The sequence below is a fragment of the Rhodamnia argentea genome, chromosome 2 (assembly GCF_020921035.1).
Source record: "Rhodamnia argentea isolate NSW1041297 chromosome 2, ASM2092103v1, whole genome shotgun sequence".
Lineage (NCBI taxonomy): Eukaryota > Viridiplantae > Streptophyta > Magnoliopsida > Myrtales > Myrtaceae > Rhodamnia > Rhodamnia argentea.
Genome location: NC_063151.1, coordinates 26,544,890 through 26,571,640, shown reverse-complemented (window position 1 = coordinate 26,571,640; position 26,751 = coordinate 26,544,890). Strand labels below are relative to the sequence as shown.

The following is a 26,751-nucleotide window of genomic DNA, read 5'->3' as shown; positions in this document are numbered from 1 at the left end:
AATCATTATGCTGCCCCGGAGATAAGGTCTCACGATTCAACTGCTTGTAATACTTTAACGGGTACTTTCAAAATTCAAACCACAACACTCATATTTTCGATTCGAAAACTCCAAGCCGAAATCAAACCAATGAAGCAAAGTCCACCTCGAACCAAAACTATGTACTTGGATGGACACGATATTAAAACTCGTCTCACATTGGAAGCACACATGAAATCCGTTGAAAGCATTTTTATTTTTATTTTTTTTTACAATACTCCGCATACAAAGCTTCATCCTTACCCTTTTTGTACGTAGTAGCAATCATAGTTGAGTGAATTCGGCGGGAAAATCCGTCGGGGTTTGATACAGTGTGTTAGGGAAAGAAAAGACATAAGTGTAGTTAACCGGACAGCGCTCAAGAGTCGAAACTTATGAGCAAGGAAGTAGGATCATAATAATCTCCAAAGGGTTTCTAGTTTTGTCTGTGTTTTAAGCATGTTAATCTAACATTAAACATGACAACATGACCGTGAGCTTTGTGATAATATGTTCATTCTATGACGAGATCCTCATTCCTCACCTAGGAGGAAGCATGATCGTTGCCATTATCTCTCCTAGGCAAATTCATTCACAATATTATTGCATTAGGACACCTTGTCCTCCCCGAGAATTATTTCTTCATTACATTGTAATGATCCAATCCGATGAGAGTGGAGAGTGATCATCGAAGCTAGAGGATCCGCATAAGGAGCAGCTCTTAGCGGATTTCTAGAATGGCGAATGGGACAAGAATGAACCAAACGTGTACCGAACAGGAGGGAGAGCAATTATGAGGCATATATGTGAAAATCGAAATTAACTCACGAAGACGCCTTTAAACATAACGATAATACTTATTTTCGAGACTCAAAAGTTAAGCGTGCTCGGTTGGGATCACTCCAAGGAGAGGTGACCTCCTGTACGCAAAATGAAAAAAAGCAGGAAGCTCGAAATGGGACCGACCAAAGCAAATAATACCTCTTATATGTGTTAATCCAAGATGTCACGTATATAGTATAGCGTCTTCCATATATGTTAGTCATATACATGAGAGATTGAAGAGCAATGGTTTCTTGGGATTCACATTAAAGTCGAGGAATGATTGATAAACAATTCTTGCAGCCTGCATCAATTAGGAAGACCCAAGAACGCCGGTGAGATGAGTTTTCACCGCAAAGAAGGGGATATAATTGATGTGCTCCAAAGTGTACCCTGAAGGGGCTGGCACTCTTCCTTTTTTTGAGCCCTCTTCCCCCTCATGGATCAGTTAAGGTCGTTTTTGATGCGGAGTGGAAGGATTAGGCACACAAACACAATAAAATATGAAGTTAATGCAAAAAATCAAGACAAAATTACATCAAGTAGAGAATTCCACTATCATTAGCACATCCTATCTTTCTGTTACATCTCTTAATTACAATATAAAAATGTTATATACAGACGGTACAAGAGAATCCTAAGGCCCCGAGAAAGCCCTAAATCATTTGGTAGCTATTTATTGAATCCAAACTCAAACTACTAATAAAATGCGGATCCAAACTATAAAAGTCCTTTGATAGTGCCTCCCGAGTCTTCGATAAAGAGTATGAACCATACTACAACACTCCCAAAGCCGCCAAAGCAGAAACAACTCTTTGCACAACAAGAATTGCGGAGTCTCACGACAACTTTGAGGGTAATTTCTAAAAAAAAAATAAAAAAAATTATCCACGTCAGCGCCGATTGTGATGTATAGAATGGCCGGTATTCACGTCTGTGATTTCTAATCAAAATTGATCATATGGATTCAATTGGCACTATTAATAATTTTAGAACTAAATTGGCAAAAATACAATAACTTCAGAACGTTTTGGACAATTCTTTATCTTTTCTTTTAGTACAAATCTTCCGCGGTCTTCCTCACAAGCTACTTTCTATCTCCGTGAATAAACAATTGTTTACTGTGGGTGAGGATGTTTCCATGCCTAAATCAACCTTCAATCTGGTCTCTCATGAACCTCAACTTTTTCACTTATCAAAGCATCAAGGTTTTCTCATTCCCACGTCTTCCTCACACGACAGACTAAGGAAATATATAATCTCACAAATAATCTTTCCCAGATTCCCACATACTCCAAATCAATTTCTCTGTAAGGCAAGGACCCTAAAATTGACATTTTGTGATTGGAAAGCAGAAGGGCAGCTGTCTCCCATCTCACAGGACCGGTGGAGTAGATTCATGCATCATAGGATGACATCAACAGCAGATTCTTGATTGTAAAAGCTAAGGATACTTTCAAAAGGATCTGCAATATTTTCCCATTGCGTTATACGTATCTTTTTCATTTAATTTTTTCCTCCCTAGGCATATATTTCCACGTTATGTAGTTGAAGCTAAGTACGTGGGTCCATCTCAACCCTCCAATTTCTTTAAAGATCCCCCCTGTCTGATCTTGTCATCACCAGCATCACAATGTCAAGCCACGGGTGCTTCATAAAGTCTTGAAAAATGAAATTGAACTCCTTTGCTGTGTCCCACCCATTCAAGTTCTCTTCAATCCTTTGAAAACAAAAACAAAAACAGTTCCATACAATAATTAGCTGACACAAGCTAACATAATGTCACTAACAACTGTCAGTTCCTCATCTGTTCGTATCTTCATCCATCGCCCTCACTACAACTAATTACCAACAAATGTTTTTTTTTTTTTTCATCCTTGAGTTGATGAAGAGAATGGATTTGGGGCCCCAAGACAATCAATGTGCAGGGGGGGGGGGTAAGAAAATAAATGTGGCGTTTCTTCCCAAATTGGGGAATTGTGGGGGTGGCTCTCTGATGATATCTTTCTTTGCCACAGAAGGAGGTAGAAGAAGCTCCTGACTCAGATTTTCTTTTCTTTGGCAGAGAAATCATACTGAGCGAGCGAATCATGGGGCAGCAGGATTAGGTGAGGAGGATAAAAGAAAGGAGATGATGGGGGGATCGAAAGATACGGACGCTGAAAGATGTTCTACGCACCCCCAGCAAAGGAAAGGAGGCCCTTTTGCTTTTGACTCTTAATTTTAGGGGGACCAAGAGCATCATCCTTCAAAAGGAAACCCTTTTCGCTGGCCTTGCAATTAATCTCCTTTCACAGAGGGGAGGAGAGAGAGAGAGAGAGAGAGGTTTTTAAAATGGGTTGAGTGGACTCGCACTTGGGTTTAAGGTTAGAGAGAGAGAGAGAGAGAGAGAGGCAGAAAGTTCTTTTGTTCATGGAGTGAGTATACGCGTTGTGGCCCGTACGCGTTGCTCCAGAAAGAGAGAGAGAATATATCAGAAGTGAGCGAAGTGGTCAATGGTCATCTCCTACCAGGGTTGGGTTTTAGGCATTTGGCAGCTCAAGCTCGAAGCTTTTTTTGAATTTGAGAAAGCACTTCACTTTGGGTATCTCTCTCTCTCTCTCTCTCTCTTTCTCTCTCTCTCTATAGCATACAATTATAACAACTTTTCACACGTAACTTTTTTTCTCACTTTTTCATGATTTTTAGCTTTAAACCATCCTTCGCACACTTTGATGGAGAGTTGTTGGATTTTTCTTTTTCTTTTCTCCTTATGATTTGTTCTTTTGAACGGCTAATAAAATGGTTTTTTTTTTTTTATGGGTGTTGAACCTCTGTGTCTTTCTGTGACAACTTTTTGTCTTGTAATGCAGTCCCTTCACGAGGTTGTGTCAGAACCCCCACCTTTTCAAACAAACAAAAACTATCCCCCCCCGCACCCTCTCTCTCTCTCTCTCTCTCTCTCTCCTGTTCTTTTCAAAATGAAAAGATAACACAAAATGATTGTTTGAAGAAGAAATCTTGATTCCCATTTCTTAATGATTTGCGCTCTCTCTCTCTCTCTCTCTCCTCGCTCACTTCTCCTCTCGCAACCTGTCCAACGTTTCTCAAAATCTCAACACTTTGCGACCCCAACCGTTTCTCTCTCTCTCTCTCTCTCTCGAGACCCTTTTGAGTTCTTCTATTTTCTTGCACCGACCCGCATTTCAAAATCGTTCCTTTCCCCCACCTTCCCTCCACTTCTCCTGTTCCCTCTGAATTATCTCAAGAACCGTTTCTTCTCCAAATGTTGTGATCATCTCGTCTGTTGTTGCTGCTTTTAAGCTCGACCCAATTCGTTTTTTTTGCTTCAAGAGAAAATGGGAAGAGCTGCGAGATGGTTCAAGGGCTTACTCGGGATGAAGAGAGACAAGGACCAGAGCAACCGCAGCAGCTCCAGCTCGGTCTCCGGCGACAACAAGAAGGACAAGAGGAGGTGGAGCATCGGTAGGTCCGCCAGAGATTCTGATAAGGTCCCGTCGGCGGCGGACGCCAGCGTGACCGGCGCCGCCGGAGACGCCGCATGGCTCAGGTCGTTCATTGTGGAGTCGGAGAAGGAGCAGAACAAGCACGCCATAGCTGTCGCGGCAGCCACTGCGGCAGCGGCCGACGCGGCGGTAGCGGCGGCGCAGGCGGCCGTGGCGGTGGTGAGGCTGACGAGCCAGGGCAGAGGAGCTCGGTTCGGGGGCGGGAGGGAGCAATGGGCCTCCGTCAAGATTCAGACCGTCTTTCGCGGCTACTTGGTAAGCACAAAGTGATACGAATTTGACATGACATGAACATAGTGTTTAATTTAAATTCGTGTTGTTTAAATCTGACGTGAAAATCCGACCAAAAAAATAAATCTGACGTGAATTGACAGAAATCGATACAATTTTTCGTGAGAAATAGTTTATTCATCGTACTTATCAAGAGACTTGACTTTGTGTTCTGAAGAATGTAATGACATCCAGGATGGTTGATGTTTGAATAAGTCCTAATCGTTTGAATTTTTGTGTGCTTCTCTGTTATACGTTCTCGATGCGTTTGATGATTTGTTTCTGAGAGAGTGTCACGTGATGATCTTTGTCTAATTGGTTTAGGCCCGAAAAGCTCTGCGAGCATTGAAGGGACTGGTGAAGTTACAGGCGCTTGTGAGAGGTTATCTGGTGAGGAAGAGAACCACTGCAACGTTGCATAGCATGCAAGCTCTCATAAGAGCGCAGGCTAATGTCAGGTCCGAGCGAGCTCGCCGTTCCGTCAACAAAGAGAACCGGTCCCATTTCGAAAACCGCCCTAGAAGATCCATCGTAAGAAACTGGTCTATTTCGTCAAATTGCTTTAAAAAATATTCGTTCTTTGGATTTGTTTTCGATAGTTTAAGTTACTTCATTGGTTGTGGATACGTCCAGTGGTCTTATTTACGGTGTTCGATGGACTGCAGGAGAGATTTGGGGAACCGAGAAGCGAGTTCCATAGCAAGAGGCTATCCGCTTTGTACGAAACTCCGGTAAATCCCTTCGACGAGAGCCCGAAAATCGTCGAGATCGACACGTTCAAGCCGAGGTCTCAGTCACGCCGAATGAACAGCGTGCTGACTGAATACGGAGAAGATTTTCCCTACCATGCTGTCTCGTCCCCGCTCCCCTGTCCTGGCCATGCCCCGGCCCGGCTCTCGATTCCCAATTGCCGCCACATGCAAGACTTTGATTGGTGTTTCGCTGGGGATGAGTGCAGGTTCTCGACCGCCCAGAGCACGCCCCGGTTAGCCAATTCTTTGGGGTACTTTGCTCCAGCGACCCCCGCGAAGAGCGTGTGCGGGGACCACTTCTTCCGCCCCTATCCCGGCGGATTCCCCAGCTACATGGCAAACACGCAGTCATTCAACGCCAAGTTGCGGTCCCATAGCGCCCCGAAGCAGAGGCCCGAGCCGGGGTCTAAGAAGAGGCTCTCGCTAAACGAGATCATGGCATCGAGAAACAGCATGAGCGGCGTTAGAATGCAGAGGTCTTGCTCTCACCTTCAAGAAGTTTTGAATGGTTGAGATTTGAAAAAAAAAAAGAAAAAACTCTCTTATGCATTAGTGAAGTTAGGAGCAGTTTGGTTTTCAAGGTTGTTAGAATTGGAAACAGAGCTTCCATCTCGGAGCTTCATGAGTTTGCCACTTGATGTGAAACAAAGAAAAGAAATAGGATGAGCCAGCCAGAGTGCTTGTGTAAATTGTCCTCGACAGTCGTTTTTCTTGTGTGAAAAATGGCTGCTTACAGGTTTATTGCAATGAAAGCGCATGGAAATGATAAAAATCTCTTGGCCATATTTATGTTTTCGAAGGCGACGAATTGCAATTGTGCTAATCCAACACGACCGTCGATTGTCAAATATGGGGTTCATGTTGTCCTCTGCTCAAGCTTATGATGCATGTGGGTTTCTTTCTGTTTCGGCCAAAGAAAGCAAAGTTGAAATCAGATCACCACGTTTTGAAAGAGGTCACAGCCAAAAAAAGTTCCCATGTGAATGGATCACTAATGGTCAATAATCAAATGTACTCACCCCCTTTCTGGTTAGAACTTGAAAAGGCACCAAAAAAGGCTGTCCTTGAACCAACTTGATGTGCAAAGTCCTTTGGCTGTTAATAGCCAACCATGTTAGAGCTCCCTTGATTGTCAAACATGGCTATCCACGAGAGAGAGAGAGAGAGATTCGCTTTCAAAAGGTAAAATGGAAACTTTACGCTTTATCATTGGACATGTCATCTTTTCAATGTTTTCCTCATTCCTCTTATTTCTGTAGGGTAATTATGTCGTGGTGAATGTTTTATTTTACCTCATTCATTTCGAAAAATCGATCTAAGTTTAATGGACACATAAAATACCAAACTTAATAGAAAGCTTACGCTAAATTAACAATTAGACCGCTAGACACACCGACACAATGTTATGGAATGTTAAGCTCCATGAGAGTGGCAAAAATACCCCCTTCTACCGCGCATACTAATCGAACATGTTAAGTACCTTCTAACGACAAAGAAAAACTTCCTCTGCATATCCAAACTTTTTAGCTCGAAGTTCTCGATTCTAACTAGACTCTAAAATCACAACCTCTCGCTCGACTTTGAGTCGAAGCCTTACATTTATCGGGGGTCCAACCTCCTCCAAGGAAGGAAAAATTGACAGGCTTGCATCTCGACGATTATCTATTTCTCAACGTGAATTAGTTAAGCAAAAACGCGAAGATAGCTATGTAATAAACGTGGTTGCAGCAACCGCCGTTCTGCTCATAAGCCGCTCCAGTTTCTCGTTCAGCTAAGAGACTCGGGCCGCATTAAGTCGATCTTGTTACCGAAGTGCTAACTTGATTCGGGTCTCTTGACGCAAGAACGGTTTATACGTAGCAAGGTTATGCAATCGATGTACCGATTGAAGGATTCAGAATGCCTTCCGATTCACTTTTTTTTTTTTTTAAATACTCAATAGATGAGCCCGCTTTAAATTTTCAATTGTGGAGGAAAAAAGGGCAATATATATATTTTCTCAAAGATGATGATGAACTGAAAAGCTGAGAGGCATTTATACTTAGCATCCAAGCATTGGTTTCATAGCACTTGCAGCTTTTTTTTTTTTGGGCAGGGACAAATGAACGCCTGGGTTTCTTATCAGCAATGATTAGAGAATTCGACATGATTGATGGGGGCAGTAGCTTTTTCCCTCCCTCTCTCCCTTAGCAAGCAATCTATCTCATTACGGCCTCACGTGCTTCCTGGATAAAGATAAAAAAAAAAAAAACAAGAAAGGGGGGGACGTCATCATTAAGGGGCAGTTTCGGTATTTGCGCTTCCCCCTTTTTCTTTTTTTAGTAATTTTTTTTTGTTGGATTAGATATTTGTTTACCTTAGCCCCATGCCTCAATCGACTGCACACTTGTTGCAGTGGAAGTAGATAAGGTTTGCCGGCTGCGTCTTCGACATCAATGTGGAATCCCCTAATTGCCCTCCTTCCTCAATGACGGTTCTCGTGCGCTGGTGTGAATTCAGATTATTAATCCTTGCTCTTAATTAGAAAATTGTCCCTCTTTTGAAAAACAACGGGGACCAATTTGAAAGCAGACTTGCGGTTCACTCTTTCTTTGTCCAATCAGGTACACCATCGAACACGTTGCGAGGCTGGAAACATAGTACAGTAAATAAATGTGGTGGGACTTGGGAGTTTCTTTGATGTAAGTATACGCAACTTCTCATTCTAGTCGATACGTATGTATTTCGATTCACTCATGCTTCCTACAAAATGACATTCTTGATCTCCGAAATGCGAATGCGTCTTTAGGCTCCGTTCGTGATCCATTCTTTTCTCGAATTCAAATATCACCGAAATAGGAGAATTGAGGAAAAAGAAGGGGAGGAATGTTACGCGGACTAGGACCCCTCCACATGCAAAAAAAAAAAATCCCAATTCCAAAAGGAAAGAAAAAAATAAAAAAATCAAACTTTGAGAGAAATTTCCTACATGCTTTCGTCATATTTTCTCAGAGTCAAAACAGAGGAAAGAGACGTTAGGTTAGGAGATCGATTAAACAAAAGTATGTCTCTTCAGATTCAAACACCGACAACCCCAATTTCTTATTCAAATCCATCCCTGGTTTTATCCTTTTCCTTGAGGGAAAAAAGCTCTTCCCACGAGAAGGTGGGGGGAGTCCGTCCGGCGTCCAATCTACTCGGCCCGAGGGGCCCGGGTCCGGGCCCATGGTTTGCGTCGTCTCGCGCTCATGTTTCGAATTACGACGAGCACCCCCCACCCCCACCTTCCCCGCGCTGCTCGGATAAAGTACGGCATCATCTGGCGCTGGCTTCAAGTGGGGGGAATCTTAGATTTTGATACCGGAGAGAAAGAGAACCGAACCGGGTTTGGGTTCCTAGGGCTCAGCAGTTCGGTCCATTTCGGAATCTTGGTTTCGATCCAAACAGGAAGGATGCCGCGGAAATGGGTCGAGCTCATCTTCCGCATTGAATGCGAAAAGAACCCCAGAAATCTCCCACCTTTTTTAATTTTTTTTAATTTTTTTTTTGGGTCGTGACCGCCTAGGAACCAGGGCTTTTCCTAGGATGAAGAACATCGGAAACCTCAGATTGATTTAAGGAGATAATTAAAGCTGTAGTTTTAGCTTGGTCGGTTTGATTCTTCTCTCTCTTTTCATGTGGGGTGCCACTGCTACTATTCAGAACGCGAGGTTTTTGTTTATTAGTTTTGCGGTGGTAGCTAGTCGATTAACTTATGTCCCATCCACACGGGCCACAAGGCCTTCTGCCTTTGTCTGTAATGCCGATGTTGTTTCTCTTTGTCAGGCTCGCGGTTAGAGGTTCGGGAGCTCTTCGGTCGCGGACCCGTTTTTCGCCTCGCCCGAGTTCAAAGAAACACGGTGCGAAAGATTCGGGGGAGGGGGAAGGGGAGGGGGACCATCCTGATGAGAATGTTATTAGATTCATACACGCTCCTGTAAACTATGATTTCTTCCATACTAATCAGAACTTATTCGAACTGCAATCCTCTCGAGATCAAGATGCGTGGGCCGATTTATCTTCGCGTGCTTTAAGCATAGCCGATTCGTGGGCATGGCTTCGTGATTTGTTTTCGCTGCCCTCGGTTTTTTGGTTCCACCTCGGTCGATGTTCCTGAATACGCATTCCAAAAAAAAGGAGAGGGCCTTGGTTCCCGATCTTTAAGGAGGTCGGACTACTAAACTTACTATAGCTAACTTCAAGGGATTGGCGTTTCAGTGTGGATTAGGATTAGGATTAGGATTAGGCACGGGCCCGGTATCTATAGATCGTGAGTCCTCGTGCTACCAAGTGCCGATCACCTCGGCCGCCCGCTCGTGCTTCGACTGGCTCCTTAAATGGCCATCGTTGTGGTCCTCAAGGTCGGTCGGATAGTTCGTGGGTCGAAACGTTGGTTAACCTCATCGCTGGGTCATGGGAATTGATTTGTGGCTGAAAATGGACTCGCGAGCAAAGAAAATATTCGGATCTGGGCCAACTCGGTCCACTCTCTTTGGGCCTCCAGGACGAGGCCCAATTTGACCCGAGGCTCCGCTCCTTAATAGCCGTTACAGAAATCGGTCTGGACACCTCAACGGTCAAAAATGGAGAGGGCTGTTTGGAATTCAAAAGAGGTCTGCACTATAAACAGTACCGCCCCGCTTCCCAACGGTCGAATTCTCCATCTTCAGCCCTTCTGCTATCTCCCTCCAATCCATCTTCATCCCTCCCGCTATCTCCCTCCAAAAAGAGAAGTAAATCAAGAAACTGAAGAAACTGAAAGTCTAACCGAAATTCGTCGGCATGGATGTCATCGAGAGTCCCTCCTCTTCTTCAGCTAAAAGATCTCCCAATGTGAAGCCCTCTGTTTCTGGTATGTCTCTCTCTTTCTCTTTCTCTCTCTCTCTCTCTCTCTCCCTCTCTTTCCGAAATGCTTGATTGTTCTCTATGCACGTGAATGTTTATTTGCCGCCAAAGACAAATTGATCAAAGAGATTTTCAAGAAAAAGGAGGAGCTTATCATCAGTTTGTTGCTTAACGAGCTGAATCGTGTGTATGAATGATGCAGATGAGAAAGATCAAAGTCTTCATTTTCGGCAATTAGGGTTCTGCAACACGAAGAATCCTTCACCGAAGAAGAATCTGCCCTCTGGGGGAGCTTCAAAGGTTACTCCTCCAGAGAACAAGGTCTTAACAGAAAGAAACAGATCCAACCACCCAGTCGGAAACATCCCCATTTCCTATTCAGAGCCCGTCAAAGCGAGCCCCAGCACCAGCGGTTCCAAGATATCCCCATCCTCGTCGGCCGATGGGCACGGCAAGGAATCTTTGCTTCCTTACGGACAGTACACGAATTACCTATCTCCGCGGCCCCAGTTCCTCCGGTACAAGCCAGATAGGCAGCGAGAGTTCGCGCTTCGCCTGGAGAAAGAGAAAGAGGTGGGGAAAGGAAAGGAGGGATCAAGTTTGGGCGGGAGTCCTAACGAGACGGGAAATGTCAATGGAGAGGGAGCTGGCTCGGTTAGCTCCTGTGACATTCTGAAGCTAGAAGGGGAAGAAGATCATGGGGATAGTGATGATGAAGTTGAAGAGGAGGAGGGAGAAGAAGAGCAGAGAAGCTCAATTTGCCAAGAGCTACTCAAGACCTTGCTTTTGCTTGTAGTGCTGGTATTTCCAGCCTCATCATATATGTCCGACATGAACTCAGCTTCGTCAATTTCACACGAAGTTGGGGTCAGTGAAGATGGGTACTGGAGAATCGAGAATTTTACATATGAAGAAACTGCTTTACATGGGAGAGCTCTTGGGCTTGGATGTGGCTCAAACCTCATGAATCATGCACGTGAATCTGAAAATGAAGTCGGTTTTTTGGTGAAGAACGTGGACAGTATTGATGAGCTTGAAGATCAAGAGGAGGTGGTTGAATTCGGGCTAGGAGCTATTGAAAATAGTAATGACGACGGAAATGAGGAGGGATTGGCTGTGGTCGATGTCGGGGAGGAACCGGAGCTGAGTTTGGAGGACAGTTCTCATACTGATCAGGGAATTGTTAAACCAGATGAGGTTTCTGATCAACTGACTGAAGGTTTTGAGTTGCAGCAGAGCAAAAATGCAGAGAACTTGGACTTTGAAATTCCTACTGCCTTGGATATGCAAGCCACTCTGCCATGGGAACCAGAAACTCAGACATCGGTGCGAATTGAAGTCGAGAAAGAATGGGGAAGAACTGATGAGGAAAGTGGAGTAAATTTCCCCATCGGAAAGCCTGAAGCAGAATTGAACAATGAAGTGCTTATGGTTCGCATTGGAACTGAGTCGATTTACAATGCTATAATTGGTTTATTAGCTGTGTCATTGGCGATTTCCGCAGCTTTCCTCTTCCGCCTGTTCTCGAAAGGCAAAAGGAATCCAGCCAATCCTGTTTGTTCTTCTCCTTTGAAGAAACAACTGTGTCCTGAACCTGTGGCTGAAGAAAAGCACGAGCCGCAATTCCAGAAGAAAGAACAGGACTGCACCGAGCCACTTGTTCCAAATTCAATTAAAGATCCATCTCCCATTTATGCACCGGAGGAAGCCAGTGCACAGTCTAACCAAAGTCGAGCACCGAAAATCGAGCTGCTCGGAGAATTCGTGGTCGGAGAGCTGAGCAGCTCGCACAGGAGCAGAGAAGTGAAAAGCAAGATGATTGGCAAAGTCGAAGAGAGCACAAATTCTGTGTCCACGGATAAGTCACGTATCAAAGTCAATGTGACACAGCCGACTTTCTCGGGATTTTCTTCCATGGACTCCCCTTCACATGGAAGCTTCACTGCTGACAGGAACTTTAAGAAGCCACAGGTTTGTGTCAATCCTGGAGGGAATTGCTCAATTGTGCTTCTAGCCATTTCAGATCTATCGCTGAGTCGCAGTTCCATTCATTTTAATTCACTTTACTGAACCCTTTTATACGCTCTGAATCGAGGAACTTTATCAGAAAGAGAGTGAATAGGGAGCGAATCAGCGGGAACTTTAGATATAGGACACCAATGAAAGTAAATGAAAGAAAATCATAGTCTGTTCTGAACACCAAGAATTGAGTATTCTTAATTAATTAACACGAATGCTTTCAATTGCTCAAGCAGGAGGATGGAACAGGAGAATCGAGGACGGCTGTTGCAACGTCTGCCAGGAGATCTAGCCGAATTCAGAACACTCCGGTGAGGCGATCTAGCCGGATCCGGAACCTAGCGATTCAATCTCCATAAATCTCATTGCTCTCAAATCAGACTAGAACAGCAACCTCTGTTGCTTCATTTTAGTACTTCGGAAAATCAAAAGCTCGACAGCTCCAGCATTCTTTGTTGTTCTTAGGACTTTCATTTAGCTTTTGTACGTTCTTAGAACTTTCATTTAGCTCTGTATGGCAGTAATATGTATCCGTGCTACTTGTTCTGCTCTGCAAATTAACCAAAACTTCAATGCCTTGGTTCAATCAAGTTATCAATGTTTGAGGAAGGAGCAAAGTGGATTCTGCAAACTTAGCACAGATCGTCCAAAATTTCAATCCTTTGGCCCAAACTCTGTCAGTGCTGCTTGGTTAGATCTCTCTTTGCAACTCTAAAAGTCCTCAACTTTTTAAAGAAAACCTTTCTTGCACATTTCACTGATCTGCGCTCACAAAAGATAAGAAAAAGAAAGGGTTCTAAAAAATCCCAAAACAGCAAAATCAAATTTTCCGACCGAAGCGTTGGAGAAAAGATCAACCACTTCCGATGCAGTGACCCTAAGTGAAAAATGACAAAACTTTGGACGTATCATGCAAAAAAGACGACTGAAGACGGAAAGAAGGAATGTGGGGAAGATGATTGTTGAAGAGCTCAATGGAAAGTTGAGCTCCAACTGCCCACCTTCCCCTTCTCGATTTCGCAGAGATCACCTTTCGGCGATTGGCGCACCTTCGTCGCGCCACGCCGATACACATTCTCTGCTAATTATCCAAAAACCACAAGAGAAAGAATCCCAAAATCTATTACGAAAACAATCGAATCGTCAGTCGCAAACAAACAGCATGCTCATTTCACACGAGACACGGAGAGAGAAGGAGACAGAGAAGGGAGAGAGAGATTTGGTCTCGGGTAAGGCCGGGAGACGGCCAATTTAAAAGGATGGAGGAGGAGGAAGCAGCAGGGTTTTGGGAGCGGCGGCCGAAGAAGAAAGAAGAAGAATCCGCCGTTACCAGGCCTTATAGCATTTCTCCAAAACCCTAAATTTTGGGCCGGGCCCAGGGAAAAAAGGCCTTTTAAGTCATCGAAACGGCCCATGAGCCATATACCTGATTTCTTGCTTGTTTTAACTTCTTTAGCGGTTTGACCCAAAAAAAAAAGAAAAAAAATTCTTCAGCGGAGAAAAAGAACCCGGCATGTGTACATAGATATATTTTTACCTACGTAAGTACGTATGTATGTATCTCTTTAGGTAACTTGCGCAACACGGAAGAAATGAAACCACTGTAAAGTTCCATGAACTCAGAGAATCAGTCAAGGGCACACTGAAGATTGCGCAAATGCTGCGGAAAATGGATGCAGAACAAGAAATTTAAGAGCCCAACAAAGCAATTTAGAAACTTAAAGTGATTCGAAAATGTGGAGTGCGGTCATAGCATTGGCGACTAGGAACATTTGATGAACTCTAGCACAACCCTTGATTAAGGCCAGAAGGAATTGGCAGAAATTTGTGAGGTCCCCAAGGAGGGGGGACTGGGTCATCCGACAGATGCAAGCTAAAATGAGCTCGAACCATGTCCTCCATACGAGGAATGTCAAAATCTAAGAGAGAGACGTTCGATAAAAAAGAATCGCATAAACGATGCTGCTGGCCGACTTGCTGCTGCATGGAACATCGTATATACAGGCCATCTTCTTCTTGAATGCAAAAAAGCCGGGCAAATGCCAACTGCCAAGTTAGGATTCCTTGAGCTTGGATGTGCATATTAGTATAATCGAGAAGGGCCGGCCGAAACACGTTGAAAGAGTAACTAAAAAATGCCTTCATCTGCAACGAAAGAACAGTCAGAAAATCAGAGACAGGAAACAGGATATCTGGTTTGGCACATCTCAACGAGTGTATTCCAAAGCATCGTGGTTATCCATCCTGTGTTAGCAGGACTCACCGTCATTGTCATCTGCCATGTTGAAATCGTCTTCATCATCATCGAAGTCTACATTCTGTAACATCAGATGAAATCCATTACTGGTAAAGTTCTTTAATACAAGAAAAAACGCATGCTCTCGTATTTTATCCTTTCTTACCAAGCAAAGAAACATAGAAACAAACTAAAGGAATCTATCAAATCACAGCAAGAGTTCATTAGTGAAATTGCAAGTCCATCCACTAGCCACTGAATGCTTTCGTTTTAACTGTATCTAAATGTCTCTCTACATGATCTCACATAGAGGCTGGTTGTCTACCAACCAACCAGCATGATAAGTTAGAAATTTATAATTTTAGAGTTTGCCCATCCAAACAAGTCTATGTTGATAGAATCTATTAGCCAATATTATCTTCTTCTGGCTAGCAATCTCTGTCGCAAATATGAATGGACCGATTCCCATTGTGAAAGGAAAATAAGCATGAACATCAGATCTGTGGTTCATCTCCAGAGTTTTGTTCATAGTATTTGGGACCTTTGGTGACAAAAAGGAACTCAATTCCAGGGGATTATTTCTTGATCAATGAGCAGAAGCAGATGTATTCATGAATTGCAGTTTTTATTGTTAAGTCATACGAAATCAATACTTGCTAATATATTCACGTTAATTCTGAACGAACCTGGTTGTAATCCCCATCATCACTAAATTCTTCATCAGCCTCCTCCACTTCATCATCTTGCTCTTCTTCTTCGCCTTCTTTCTTTTCCTTTTCACCTTTCTCTTCTTGGCCCTACAAACAGGGACAAACTATCAAGTTAGGCTACCAGATAGGATGCAAAAAGGTCAGAGAAGGCCTTGAATGCTAAAATTGTGTATGTTTGAAGAAGACAAAGAAAAGGGGTAAACAGAGGGATCCCTGCATAGTAAAAGTTTTTACCTGATACTTCTGCTCAAGCTTCTCAAAGAGATCTAGCTTCTGCAAGCCTGCAAAAGGACATTCATGTTTCATCAAAATCAGTTCTGACGGACCTAATTTAGGAAAGATGGAGACCAGACTTTACTAGCAAAGAGTAATGGTATATTGCCAAAAAACAGATGTCATTCACCATGACCCCAGGAACTCTCAGTAAATAAAGACAATCTTAGCATGAGCACTAAGAAGCACGAGCTGTTCCGCTGATACAAGAAATAAAGCATTCAAATGCCATTCATCCTTAAAATTTGTGCGTGAAGTATATACGCAAATCTATGCATCTGCTCACCACCTTCAAGGCTGCACAAATTTTGCAGAATCCCAGAAATTTGTAGTTTTTTGGCCTCAAAACACAATTTATGAGATTCTCCTTAAAACTATAATTAATTACATTGATGTGCTTAGTAGCGACTAGAGAGAAACCATCATCAAGGCAAATAGCAGGGCAAACATTTGAAGCAATTTTCTCAGGAAACTGAAAACTCAGAATTGGCGAGATCATAATCAAGTGTCATTTATCATCAAACCTGACTCTGGGAAGCAGAATCTCAGAAATTTGTAGTTTTTTGGCCTCAAAACACAATCTATGAGATTCTCCTTAAAACTATAATAAATTACATTGAAGTGATTACTGATTAGTAGCGACTAGAGAGAAACCATCATCAAGGCAAATAGCAGGGCAAACATTTGAAGAAATTTTCTCAGGAAACTGAAAACTCAGAATTGGCGAGATCATAATCAAGTGTCATTTATCATCAAACCTGACTCTGGGTTCCACTGCACCTTTCTCCTCTTTCTCCTCTGTTCCTCTCGAGTATCTACTTATTGCATTAACAAACAAAAGTCAGAACGTGTTGACAAAACCAAATAAAGCAAGCAAAGTTAGACACTGTCGGGAAGAATAATCTTTCAGATTGCAAACCTGCTACAAGTTCCCTGGGGAAATTAGAAGCATTAGCATCTAGGAACTGCATGAATGAATCACGTGTCGGCTTGGCCTTTATCTTTTCCCGGTCAGAGAATCTCTCTATATCGGTGCTTTGGCTTGCTAAAAACACACACGTACAACGTGATAGACGTGGAAGAGCCACTAGAATTTTAATTCGAGGGGCATCAAATTATTCAAATAACTGTCTTGAAATGATGAAACGGTAGATGCAGCCGAAGTATACTTGAAGTAAAAACAGTCAACGAGAGAAGGCTAGATCTATGTAAAACAACCAACTTCGTTCAAGAAAATGAGTGCCAACATCACTCAAAGCCAAATTTATGCGAAAGTTACTCTCTCATTTAAACAAATCTAAAGCAAGCAACTCTGAAGAAAAACTGCTCACCGCTTGAAATGGTCTCTTCAAGGTAATAAGGAGACGATTTCCAGAAATTTTGTAGCCTTGAACTCCAAACTACAAGTGCCCTTTCCTCCTTAGACACATCTCGCACTGCAGGTAAATCGACATCCTGCAATTACACACAAAAGAACTTCACCGTATATATAAAGAACACTCTTAACCTTCAAAGGAAACTTCAACTGCTGCAAGACGAAGGGGAACGGCAATCCCAGTAAACAAGAACAAGATATAACTCACCGGGAAAAGAACAAAAGGCTCTTGCTTGGCAAAGGAGGTGCCGCCACCACCGCCAAATCTCCCTCGGCCGCGGCCGCGACCTCTAAAAGCCATGGATACCCTGAGAAAAAGACAGTCAGATGCTTATGATCATAATACACGTGAACCAAGTGAAGCGTTCGTTCTGATCAGCCGCATGAAGAAGTACGTGTCAACCGCTTCCGCGACCCCTCAAAATCCAGTCGCAAAGTTCAGAACCCTGTAGCTAACCGCTTCAGCTTCGTCCAGTGCCGGAACAATTCCACGCGTAATCCAAAGAATCAACAAAGCATTGTCAGAGGCATTTCATCGAACACCTGCCGTGACAAACGGTCCTCTGATCAGGATTAATCCCATCAAAGGAGAAAGTGGACGCTGCTACAACTAGTCACCATACACGAAGGATTCGTTGTGGATGGGGTGATATGTTGAGTGTACACCATATGTGCGTGTCGAAAATCTACTGGGTGTGATTGTACGAGAGACTGTAATGGTGTCTGAGCGGGAGGGAAGGGGGAGGGAGAAAGATGCAGTTTTTTCGAGGGTTAATGGCGCGGAAACGCAAACTGATACACGGAGACAAATTTATCCCAAATGCAGTTTTTGGAGATCCGGATCGCTTAACATTTTCGTGATATGCATAACATTACTCAAATCAGGCCGTGCAAATAGAAATGAACTATAAAAAATGTGTTGATATTGTGGAAACGCAAATTAGCACGCAGTGATAAATTTATTTTAAATTAATTTTTTCACTATAAAAATTTTTAAATTAATGCATCGTGGTAAATTTTATTTCAAACTAATTTTTTAATCCATAAAAACTTTAAATTTATAGACCTATGACAAACTAAACCTCGATTAGTTTCCATTAAATTGAATTTATATCACAAAAAACTCTAATATAGTAAATATGTGAAAAACGGAGGATAAAAATCTCAAACTAATATTTATGTCAATTGTCATGTGTCATGTAACTCAAAAAATTAACTGTAGAGTTTAATAAAAATTAACAGAGAGTAAATTTATTACAGGTGTATTGGTTCTTTATTTTTAGTGGTCAAAAAATTAATTTGAGGTAATTTATAGCAGACGTAGTAGTTTGAGTTTTTCGTGATATTAACATTTTTTTAATTTACATTGGGACTACTTTTTTTGGGGGGTAAAAAAACACGGTTCAAGTATTTTAGATTAAAAAAACACTTGTTTTTCTTCTTATGTGTATTTTCATGTCATTACTTAACCATTTTTTTTTTTTGCATGTACGCAACACAGCAATTCATCACACGGCACAGCAAGTGTGTATGCTGCGCATATAAATACGAAATTTAGTTTGTATAAATTTTAACACATAATTAAGTGCACGAACTATCACAATTATTAACTATTTAGCTACAAATGCGTTCCTTTGTTATTGGTAATGAGTTAAAATATGGACACCTAACCCTATTTGTAAAATTTGCGCAGCTATTCTTAACCTTGCATTCTTTTATTAAAAAATTTTCAAATAAAGGTCCGAAATGCTCTCACTTTCTCAATAAGAGCTCCAAGTGAATTTTATTTCAAATAAGGTCCCAAAGTGGCCATGAAGTCTCGAAAAAAGGACATGATTTCAAAGACATCTTCGTCATTTTTTTTTCTTTTTTATTAGTCTTTTCCTTTTTATGTTTTATTAAAAATTAAAAAAGGAACACACACACAGCGGAAGGGTTGCCATTAGGGGTGTCAAAACTAAACTGAAAACTGAACCAAAACCTAAACTGAACTGAACCGAATCGAAATTTCACACATTTCCAGTTCAGTTCGGTTTCGGTTCGGTTAATAGTAAAAAAAATTGGATAGTTTCACAAGTCAATTTGGTTCAGACCAATTCAATTCAGATCACAGTTTCTTTTTCCTTTCCTTTGTGCGTGCTCTCTCTCCTCTCTCACTGTGCACTCTCTCTCCCCTTTTTCTACTTTATTCTCTCTCTTCCTGTCTTTGTGCTCTCTTTCTCTCTCCTACTTTTTTCTGCTTTAATCTCTCTCTCCCTCTATCTTTGCGATCTCTCTCCCCTTTTTTGCGTACTTCCCCTTCCCCCCCTTTTTCTTCTTCTCTCTCATCAGCGTAGTGGACGGCTTCTTTCCTCTTCTTCTCTCTCCCCCTTTTCATCTTCGTGCTCTCTCTCATCAGAGCAGTGGATAGTTTCTCTCTCCCCTCTCTCTCATCGGAGCAGTGGACGATTTCTCTTGCCACTTTCTCATCTTCCACACGATTCGGCAAAACCCGGCTCTTTCAATCCATGGATATTCTGTGGAGTAGTGGAAGAAGAGACCAGCTTCAGCCATGGATGAGTTCCGACCAAATCCAATCCCTTGGCGACAGATCTGGAAGTGAGGCACCGGGCGGAGGAGACGGCCAAGCTGGAGAAATGTGGCGCTGCGACTCCAGTGGCAATGGCAGAACGAAGCGTTGAGGTTGGGCTCGTGGTTGCTGACGAAGGGAAGGCTGGCTTTCATCTTAACCATCATTAGCATTTTTTTCTTGGAGAAATCGAACCAACGCACAAAAGCAATAGAGATCACAAACAAAAGAAAAGAAACGAAAAGAAGAAAAAGGGAAAAATATAAAAATAAAAATCAGAAATTCGAACTGAAAACCTAACTGCACCGAACCGAACCGAACTGAGTTTTTCAGTTCAGTTTGGTTCAGTTCAGAACAAGTTTTGGTTCAGCTTAAGCAAATTTCTTAATGGTTCGGTTCAGTTCGGTTTTCTAAAAAACCGAACCGAACCGAACCACTGACACCCCTAGTTGCCATCACCCCACCGCCACGGGAGAGAGGGGGGGGCACGAAGGCCTGAACCTCGCCAACCAGAGCAATACAATATAATATCAAATGAATTATATCGCTTTAACATAAAGGTATAAATATTAGAAATATTCATTTAATCAACAAATATCATAACAAACATCAATAGTCGATCCATTGATCAATCTCCATCATGGCAAACGTCAATAGTCTATTCCATCGACCAATATAATGCTCGACATCACTCCATCGACTACTATAGTACTTGACATCTAACTATGCGGTCACATTTAACGTTGTAATAAAGGCAACCAAGTTTGCCTTTTTGGATAGGTCTACCACCTATATCGCTCAGTGGTCTGGCATAGAAGAACATCTTGACAGTTTCCATACTTCCCCTCAACGAGTTCTAATCACACCGACATGAGCATAATCCATCAACCTCAACTTCCACTAATTCACAACCAAAACTAGACAACCATCTCAAGATTTAATTTCAATGGCGTGAACATGTAACTTTTCACGATTCAATTAGTAAAAAATAATACCTTTATAAGCCATATTGAAAGTCAAGGACTTTTTGTAATTCTTTTACAAAAGGTTTCGCAAACAATCTGCAAGCAATCAATCTATACTATAATCTGCAGATAAGTTTCTATATCAATTATACAAACAACAATAAATGCAAGATCATATTTATGCAAGAGTATTGTCGCGACCTAAAAATCAGGTTTCTAGGTTAATGAATTATCGAGTTAATTGTTTAACTAACCTAACTCGGACTCTCTTAAGTCCATACCACATCGCAACTTAACATGCAAAGATATTTGAATTGGAGTCGCCACTAATCATTTTTAGTAGGTCGATTAGAAATCTAAGTATATTAGCGGGAGAACTAAATTACTTATACAAACCGGAGATTCTAAGTCCAAGGACTTGATTACGCTAGATTACTCTAACGCCATTTCGGTACCATTTTATTTCATGAAAATTTTTTGTTAGGCAACATTAATTGATTTTAACATAAGTCACTAACAAAGGTTATCATACGATTGCACAATCAATTAATTGAGCATCCAGGTAATTGCGGGAAGCATACGCAAAGATAAATAGTTCTCACTTTTGAATTTTCGCTTTTTAGTGGGATAAAGACTAACCTGTTTGTAATGCATGATTTAATCTAAGATGCAAATGAATTAAATTAAATGCAAGGAAATCCTAAGCATGCATATGAAATTAATTTAACTACATGACTAACCTAGATGACATGCAATTAAATGAAACTAATGTACAAATGATGTTACGGTCTAATTAAATTGACTATATGACTTACGAATTAATTGAAGACCTAAACATGCAAATTCTATATGATCTAAACCTAGCATGCAAATGGCATGGCAAGCTTGTTTTAATTTTGTATTTTTGGATTAATGAACGACCCTAAATGAAACTATGTCTAAGGATAATTATCTTACATATTTTAGGGTTTAAGTTTGCCTAATCCCCAACATATTAAAGATAAATTATTTTAGAAATGAAAATCTACTCAAATACGTGGATTCTATCCTAGAATGCAAATCTAAATTAACTTATTCTGAAATTAAATTAAACGTGCAAATATCTAAATGATTTTAATTTAAGGATGCGAATTTATCTAAAATGCAATGCAATATCTTTTAGAATTTTAAATATCATGCAAGAGAATATTCATTCTAAAGATATTATACCAATCAAATCAATCAAGAAAGTGGATATCTCAATCGATTTTTTAAAACATTTCGCAAATATTTGAGTCAATCTTTAATTCGTAATCTTACGATTAAAGATTGAACTCAAATCCTTGCTCGCGTGGCAAGTTGCGGATTAGGAGATTTTCCCAATCAATCACATTTTGAATGATTTTTGATATCATGAGTATCTTCAAGGAATTTTCAAAAAAAGATTTTGAAATTTTCAGATTTTATTCCAATCAAATCTTTCAAACTAGGCAAATCATATATTGCACAACAAAAATCCCAAAATATTCAATTTAGACACGCCATCCATCAATTCAGGTGATTAGATCTAAATCAAGCAACGGAATTTTAATATATGCAATCTAACATTCAATCCATGCAAAGTAGGCAAAACAATATTTAACACATTCAAATTAGGAAATATACCTAAAACTGCAAGGATGTTCTCCAATTTGAATTTACTCCGAAAAATTGCGATCCAAAACTTGGACTGATCGGCTCGGTACGGAGGCTCATGAGATTCGGTGACTGCAAAGAATCGCTTTGCTTGAAAGTTCGTGGGCTTGGTGCTAGTGCGAAGGAACTTGCGGAGCCTAATCTTCCAAGGATGCTGTTTCCAAATTTGAATCTTTCCAACTTGCGGATCAGGTTCGAGGATGGAATCGATTCGGCGGGGCTTGCACAATCACGAACAACTTGTGGTCTGGTGACCGGCTAGGGTGGTGCTTCGAGTTTGATCGAGGACTGCTTGCAGTGGAGACTCAATTATGCGCCTGTTGGTCCCAGAACACCTGGGCGCACCAGAAGTTCACAAAGGCGCTAGGAACTCGTTGGGACTATACTGCAATTCGATCGAGGAAAACTCCCTGATGTTTCACCAATGGACGTGGAGTCTCGTGTGTGAAGCCCCTCCACACATGGACGTTTTCCTTGGCTTGCTCCTTTGTGAGTCTTCCACCAAGAAGAGAAAAGAAAAAAGAGAATGATGCTCTCTCTCTTTCTTTTTCTTTTCTTTAGCTTCTTCTGCATGTCAGGTGGAGAACATGGATGAAGATGAAGGGATGATGGGCGTAGGGTCTTCACAGTGGCCAAGAATTGCTTCTCTCAACCTCACTGTTTCTCATACGTTTCTCCCTCTCAATTTTCTCTCTCAACGTGGCTGTGCGAAACAATTGTGTGGCCTCCACCTTTTGAACGTGCTAAGGTGTCCTGTTTATAGGCACAAGAAACCCTGAAAATAATCGCTGAGATAACGATCGTATCTTTTCAGTTTTGCAACATATCCTGACTATCAATTCTGGTTTCTATGTGATCTCTTTTCAAACCAACAAATCTGATCAAAACCCCTTCTCTAACTACCTCAGCCCATTTCCTCTTGATTCACGCCCCCAAGAACCATGCCTATGTGACAAAAAATCTCAATAATAAATTGTTTCGAATTTCAATCAATAATTTAGGCCATTTAAGAAAATAATAGACATCTCCAAATCCTCTTTCTCCGCGCACTTAGCCCTATCCGTTTTATCTCGTCCATCGTCGGTCGAATGCAACTATATGCATGCTATAAAAATAAAATAAAATGAACTAAGTGCAAACTATATACAAGATGATTTAATTATCTGTTTGTAAGGACCAAAGTAAATTCCTAAATTTTATGCAAAAGTTAATCACTAAAAAGGATGGCCAAAATTTAGGTGTCAATAAGTATGTTTTTTCTTAACTCATAACATGTATAATCCATTTCGTTTTCTAGACATGAGTTTACAAACTCAAAGAAAAGACAGATATACTGGCTTGGAAAAATCGAAAACCAACCTACGACGAAGCATTCAAATGCCTAACAATTAATCAAAAAAGCATTATAAAAGATCAAGTAAAACAATATTCTAATGAACGGCTTGGTTAAACTAAGTCTATTTATCGATAAAACGATACTTTCGCGCCACCAAAAAGCTTGCCCCATTGTTGTCCGCTATGCGTAGCTTGCGCGCTAAATTTGTTTGCTCTATAACTTTCTACGTGAATTCTGTTTCATGCGAATTCATAGTAAGCACAAAGCCTTTTCAAAGTATTACAATACCTCCGTCTTGGCCAACAAAATTTAGCTCCGAAAGTCATTGTTCAGCATGTACGGCTAACTTCAAAAATTCGTTTCAAATAAATCGTAAGCTCAAATCAAGTTCTGTAAAATTCGTGTTGTACCTTCACAACACCCTAAACCATCATCTCTACGTACATATGTAACCCGACAACTTGTCAATTGGACCCTGCAGCTCAAGATCAACATAGTTTCGAATTTTGTGCCTTAACTTCGGAAATTATTCCGAATAAACGTATAATACGCTTGATGCTTAGCCGACATTGCAATTTGTAGTTGATTTGATTTCGGCTCGTGAACGCGCGAAGATTTTTCCTCTCTCTCTCTCTCTTTCCCTTTTTCCCTCTCGTGGCCGAGTAACTGCTTCTTTTTCTTCGTTTTCTCCGCTGGTCGTGCTTTTTCAACGAAGCCGTTCGAAGGTAATTAAAGAGTGGGTTACTGGGCCGAGCTTTACCAGCAAAATAATGGCCTTGGGCTAGGCTATGGGCCCATGTATTACTGTTTCAATGTCTGAGTGCCTAAGAAAGGTTTTGTGCTATGTCATCGCTGTTTAAATCCCTCGGACCGAGGCAAAATAACATTAGTACGCGAATTATAATATACTGTTTCTCCATTTCTACAGAACAAGTTGAAACAAAAATATATTTGGTAACATAAATTCATTTTTCTATTTCTAAAACAAAAATTTGTTCCAAATATAGATTCGAAACAAAATTGAAAAATTAATTTTCAGCTTTTCTGTTTCCAAAATAGAAACGAGAAAGAGAGAAAAACATCAAAAGTGTCAAAAAATATGTACGGCACTCACTTTAATACCAAAAGTTTCCGCCGTATCACTTAAATGCTTCCAGCTATATATTCCGGTCAAAATTAATATATAACATTTATAATTAAATTTTTAATATAAAATGATATTATTTTTAAAAAAATTAAGTCCACATGGACTTCTCAACTTTAAAATAAAATAAAATAAAATTAATTAATATTTAAAAATTTTCTAAAAACAAAATTAAAAAACAAAAAATTTTAATTACATTTTAAAATAAGCTTAAAAATTTAACAAAAAAATTAATAAAATTTTAAAAGGGGAAAATTAATTTTTTTAAAAAAATTAAAATTTTTAAAAGATGGAAGAAATTTAAAAATTAAATATTAAAAGGGGAGGAAATTAAAAAAAATATTTAAAAAAAATTTTCAAACGAAATTTGAAAAATCTAAAAAAATTAAAAAGATGAAAACTTTAAAAAATTATCCTAGTTCTTCCCCAACCCCCCTTTTTAAAGTTTTTTATGTTAAATTTTTAAGCCTATTTATAAATTTAATGTAAATAAAATTTGTATTTACAAAAATATCTTCTAGCAATTTTTTAAATCTAATTTTAATTTTTTATACTTTTTTTAAAAAAAATTTTGCTTTTTATAAAAAATTTGCTTTTTATTTTTTATTACTTCTTTTTTCTACTTTTATCTTTTTTTTTATTGCTAACTGGGCCTCCGGTGAGCTATGTTAGCTTCAACTATTAATAAAAAAAATACCACATCAAATTTCCAGCTGAGTAGATTGGAGTTGGCACTTAAGTGATTATTTAAAAAAAATTGGCACTTAAATGATCGGGTTAATATCACGAAAAACCTCAAACTGATACACTTATGACAAATTTATCCCAAATTATTTTTTTGATTATAAAAAATCATAAATTAATACACATGTGACAAATCTATCCCAAACAATTTTTTGACCACAAAAAATCATAAACTAATATATCTGTGATAAATCTACCATAAACTAATTTTTTTTATTGCCAAAAATCCTAAACTGGTACACCCGCGACTAATTTACCTTTCGTTAAATCGGGTTAATACCTTGAAAAATCCCAAATTGTTACACCCATTACAAATATAGGATAAAAACCCTAAACTGATATACTTGTGAACTGTCACGTGTCTTCGACTCGAGAATTTGACGGTTAGATTTAACAAAAACTAATGGAAGGTAAATTTATCACGGACGTACCAATTTGGGGTAAAATTTTCATAAGTGTATCAATTTAAGGTTTTTTCTGGTAAAAAAATTGTTTGGGGGTAGATTTGTCATGGTTATACCAGTTTGGGATCTTTCGTGGTATTAACCCAAAATAATGCAAGGGAAGTTTTCTGCACTAAAGTGAGCACGTGCACAACTTTTGGCGCTCCCGATGTTCTTTGTGCTAAATCATTGTTGTGTAAATCTCTCGGACCGAGGCAAAAGAACATTAGTGGGGCAAATGATAACCATGTTGTTTCTCTATTTCTATTTCAAACCTATTTATAGAATAAGTTTGGAATAGAAATCTATTTAGCAATGTAATTTCATTTTTCTATTTCTAAAACTAAAATTTATTCCGGAAATATATTTGAAACAGAAATGAGAAGTTAATTTTCAGCTTCTCTATTTACGTAACAAAAACGATAAATAATAATTCTTCTCATCGTTCACTCTTTCTCTCTCCGTCTTGGTCGCCGATCGCCGATCTACCATTCGTTGGCCACCGATCGCTAATCCATCGTTCATCGGCCTTCAATTGTTGGTTTGCCGTTAGATTGTTTGCACGTTCGCCATCCACCAAATGCCGATCGTCGGTCCACTAATCCGCCGGCCTCGGTCACTAGTCCGCCCTTCATCGGTTTGCAAATCGCTAGTTTGCTGGTGACGTCTCTCTCGCATTGGGGTTGTCGGTTTGCCGATCACCGGCCACTAGTCCGCCGTCCATTGGTTGCTGGTCCACGATCCGCAGGTAGCAGTCCGCTAGCCGCTTGTTCAAGGGTCCGCCAATTGTCAGCAAACCTAGAAATTTTATGCATTTATCAAACGAATTTCTATTTCAGGAACATAAAGTTAGTGTCATTATCAAACATGTTTACTTGCTTAGAAACTTGTCCAGAAACTAGAAATAAAAAATCCTTTTCTCGTCAAAAATTGATTCCAGAAATAGAACGATTATCATTTACGCCTCAAAAGTGCCAAAATTGTTGTACGGCGATCACTTTAGTATCAATTTTTTTTCGATTCACTTAAGTG

The 26,751-nt window shown here is 40.4% G+C and overlaps 3 protein-coding genes and 1 non-coding gene across 9 annotated transcripts; 2 read left to right on the top strand and 2 right to left on the bottom strand.

The window, feature by feature from the left end:
• Positions 1-3,910: 3,910 nt before the first annotated feature.
• On the top strand, positions 3,911-6,135 carry LOC115737545 (protein IQ-domain 26-like). 2 transcript variants are annotated; one of them, XM_048274033.1, is made up of 4 exons: positions 3,911-4,601; positions 4,941-5,147; positions 5,282-5,874; positions 5,939-6,135. In XM_048274033.1, exons 1-4 carry the CDS (start codon positions 4,179-4,181, stop codon positions 5,955-5,957), a joined length of 1,242 nt encoding a protein of 413 aa, XP_048129990.1. In that variant the 5' UTR covers positions 3,911-4,178; the 3' UTR covers positions 5,958-6,135. The 2 variants fall into 2 exon arrangements, with proteins under 2 accessions (XP_048129990.1, XP_030525575.2); XM_030669715.2 differs by having other exon boundaries at positions 3,912-4,601; positions 5,282-6,135.
• A 3,498-nt stretch (positions 6,136-9,633) lies between these two features.
• On the top strand, positions 9,634-12,757 carry LOC115737544. Its single transcript, XM_030669714.2, has 3 exons — positions 9,634-10,238; positions 10,434-12,202; positions 12,487-12,757. Exons 1-3 carry the CDS (start codon positions 10,169-10,171, stop codon positions 12,607-12,609), a joined length of 1,962 nt encoding a protein of 653 aa, XP_030525574.2. The 5' UTR covers positions 9,634-10,168; the 3' UTR covers positions 12,610-12,757.
• A 435-nt stretch (positions 12,758-13,192) lies between these two features.
• LOC115737613 lies at positions 13,193-13,335 on the bottom strand. Its single transcript, XR_004015039.1, has one exon. It is a non-coding gene; the product is annotated as a small nucleolar RNA snoR135 (small nucleolar RNA).
• A 628-nt stretch (positions 13,336-13,963) lies between these two features.
• LOC115733199 (DNA-directed RNA polymerase III subunit RPC7-like) lies at positions 13,964-17,567 on the bottom strand. Of its 5 annotated transcripts, XM_048274049.1 has the most exons (10): positions 17,538-17,567; positions 17,302-17,388; positions 17,053-17,152; positions 16,801-16,924; positions 16,389-16,514; positions 16,228-16,287; positions 15,431-15,477; positions 15,173-15,283; positions 14,514-14,568; positions 14,271-14,395 (listed from the first exon to the last, which is right to left on the bottom strand). In XM_048274049.1, exons 3-10 carry the CDS (start codon positions 17,143-17,145, stop codon positions 14,379-14,381), a joined length of 633 nt encoding a protein of 210 aa, XP_048130006.1. In that variant the 5' UTR covers positions 17,146-17,152; positions 17,302-17,388; positions 17,538-17,567; the 3' UTR covers positions 14,271-14,378. The 5 variants fall into 5 exon arrangements, with proteins under 5 accessions (XP_048130007.1, XP_048130008.1, XP_048130006.1 ...); XM_048274050.1 differs by lacking the exon at positions 17,538-17,567 and having other exon boundaries at positions 13,964-14,395; positions 17,239-17,530; XM_048274051.1 differs by lacking the exon at positions 17,538-17,567 and having other exon boundaries at positions 13,964-14,395; positions 17,290-17,530.
• Between the last annotated feature and the right edge of the window lie 9,184 nt (positions 17,568-26,751).

What these genes read in the sequence shown, in the direction of transcription:
- LOC115733199 (XM_048274049.1), bottom strand. Translation starts at nt 17,145, where the DNA reads ATGGCTTTTAGAGGTCGCGGCCGCGGCCGAGGGAGATTTGGCGGTGGT. An exon ending in CCCCAGGGAACTTGTAGCAG is followed by an intron (nt 16,288 to 16,388) that starts GTTTGCAATCTG and finishes TAATGCAATAAG; the next exon opens with TAGATACTCGAGAGGAACAG. An exon ending in ATGATGGGGATTACAACCAG is followed by an intron (nt 14,569 to 15,172) that starts GTTCGTTCAGAA and finishes CTGATGTTACAG; the next exon opens with AATGTAGACTTCGATGATGA.
- LOC115737545 (XM_048274033.1), top strand. Translation starts at nt 4,179, where the DNA reads ATGGGAAGAGCTGCGAGATGGTTCAAGGGCTTACTCGGGATGAAGAGA. An exon ending in CCGTCTTTCGCGGCTACTTG is followed by an intron (nt 4,602 to 4,940) that starts GTAAGCACAAAG and finishes TAATTGGTTTAG; the next exon opens with GCCCGAAAAGCTCTGCGAGC. An exon ending in ACCGCCCTAGAAGATCCATC is followed by an intron (nt 5,148 to 5,281) that starts GTAAGAAACTGG and finishes GATGGACTGCAG; the next exon opens with GAGAGATTTGGGGAACCGAG.
- LOC115737544 (XM_030669714.2), top strand. Translation starts at nt 10,169, where the DNA reads ATGGATGTCATCGAGAGTCCCTCCTCTTCTTCAGCTAAAAGATCTCCC. An exon ending in TGTGAAGCCCTCTGTTTCTG is followed by an intron (nt 10,239 to 10,433) that starts GTATGTCTCTCT and finishes TGAATGATGCAG; the next exon opens with ATGAGAAAGATCAAAGTCTT. An exon ending in GGAACTTTAAGAAGCCACAG is followed by an intron (nt 12,203 to 12,486) that starts GTTTGTGTCAAT and finishes TTGCTCAAGCAG; the next exon opens with GAGGATGGAACAGGAGAATC.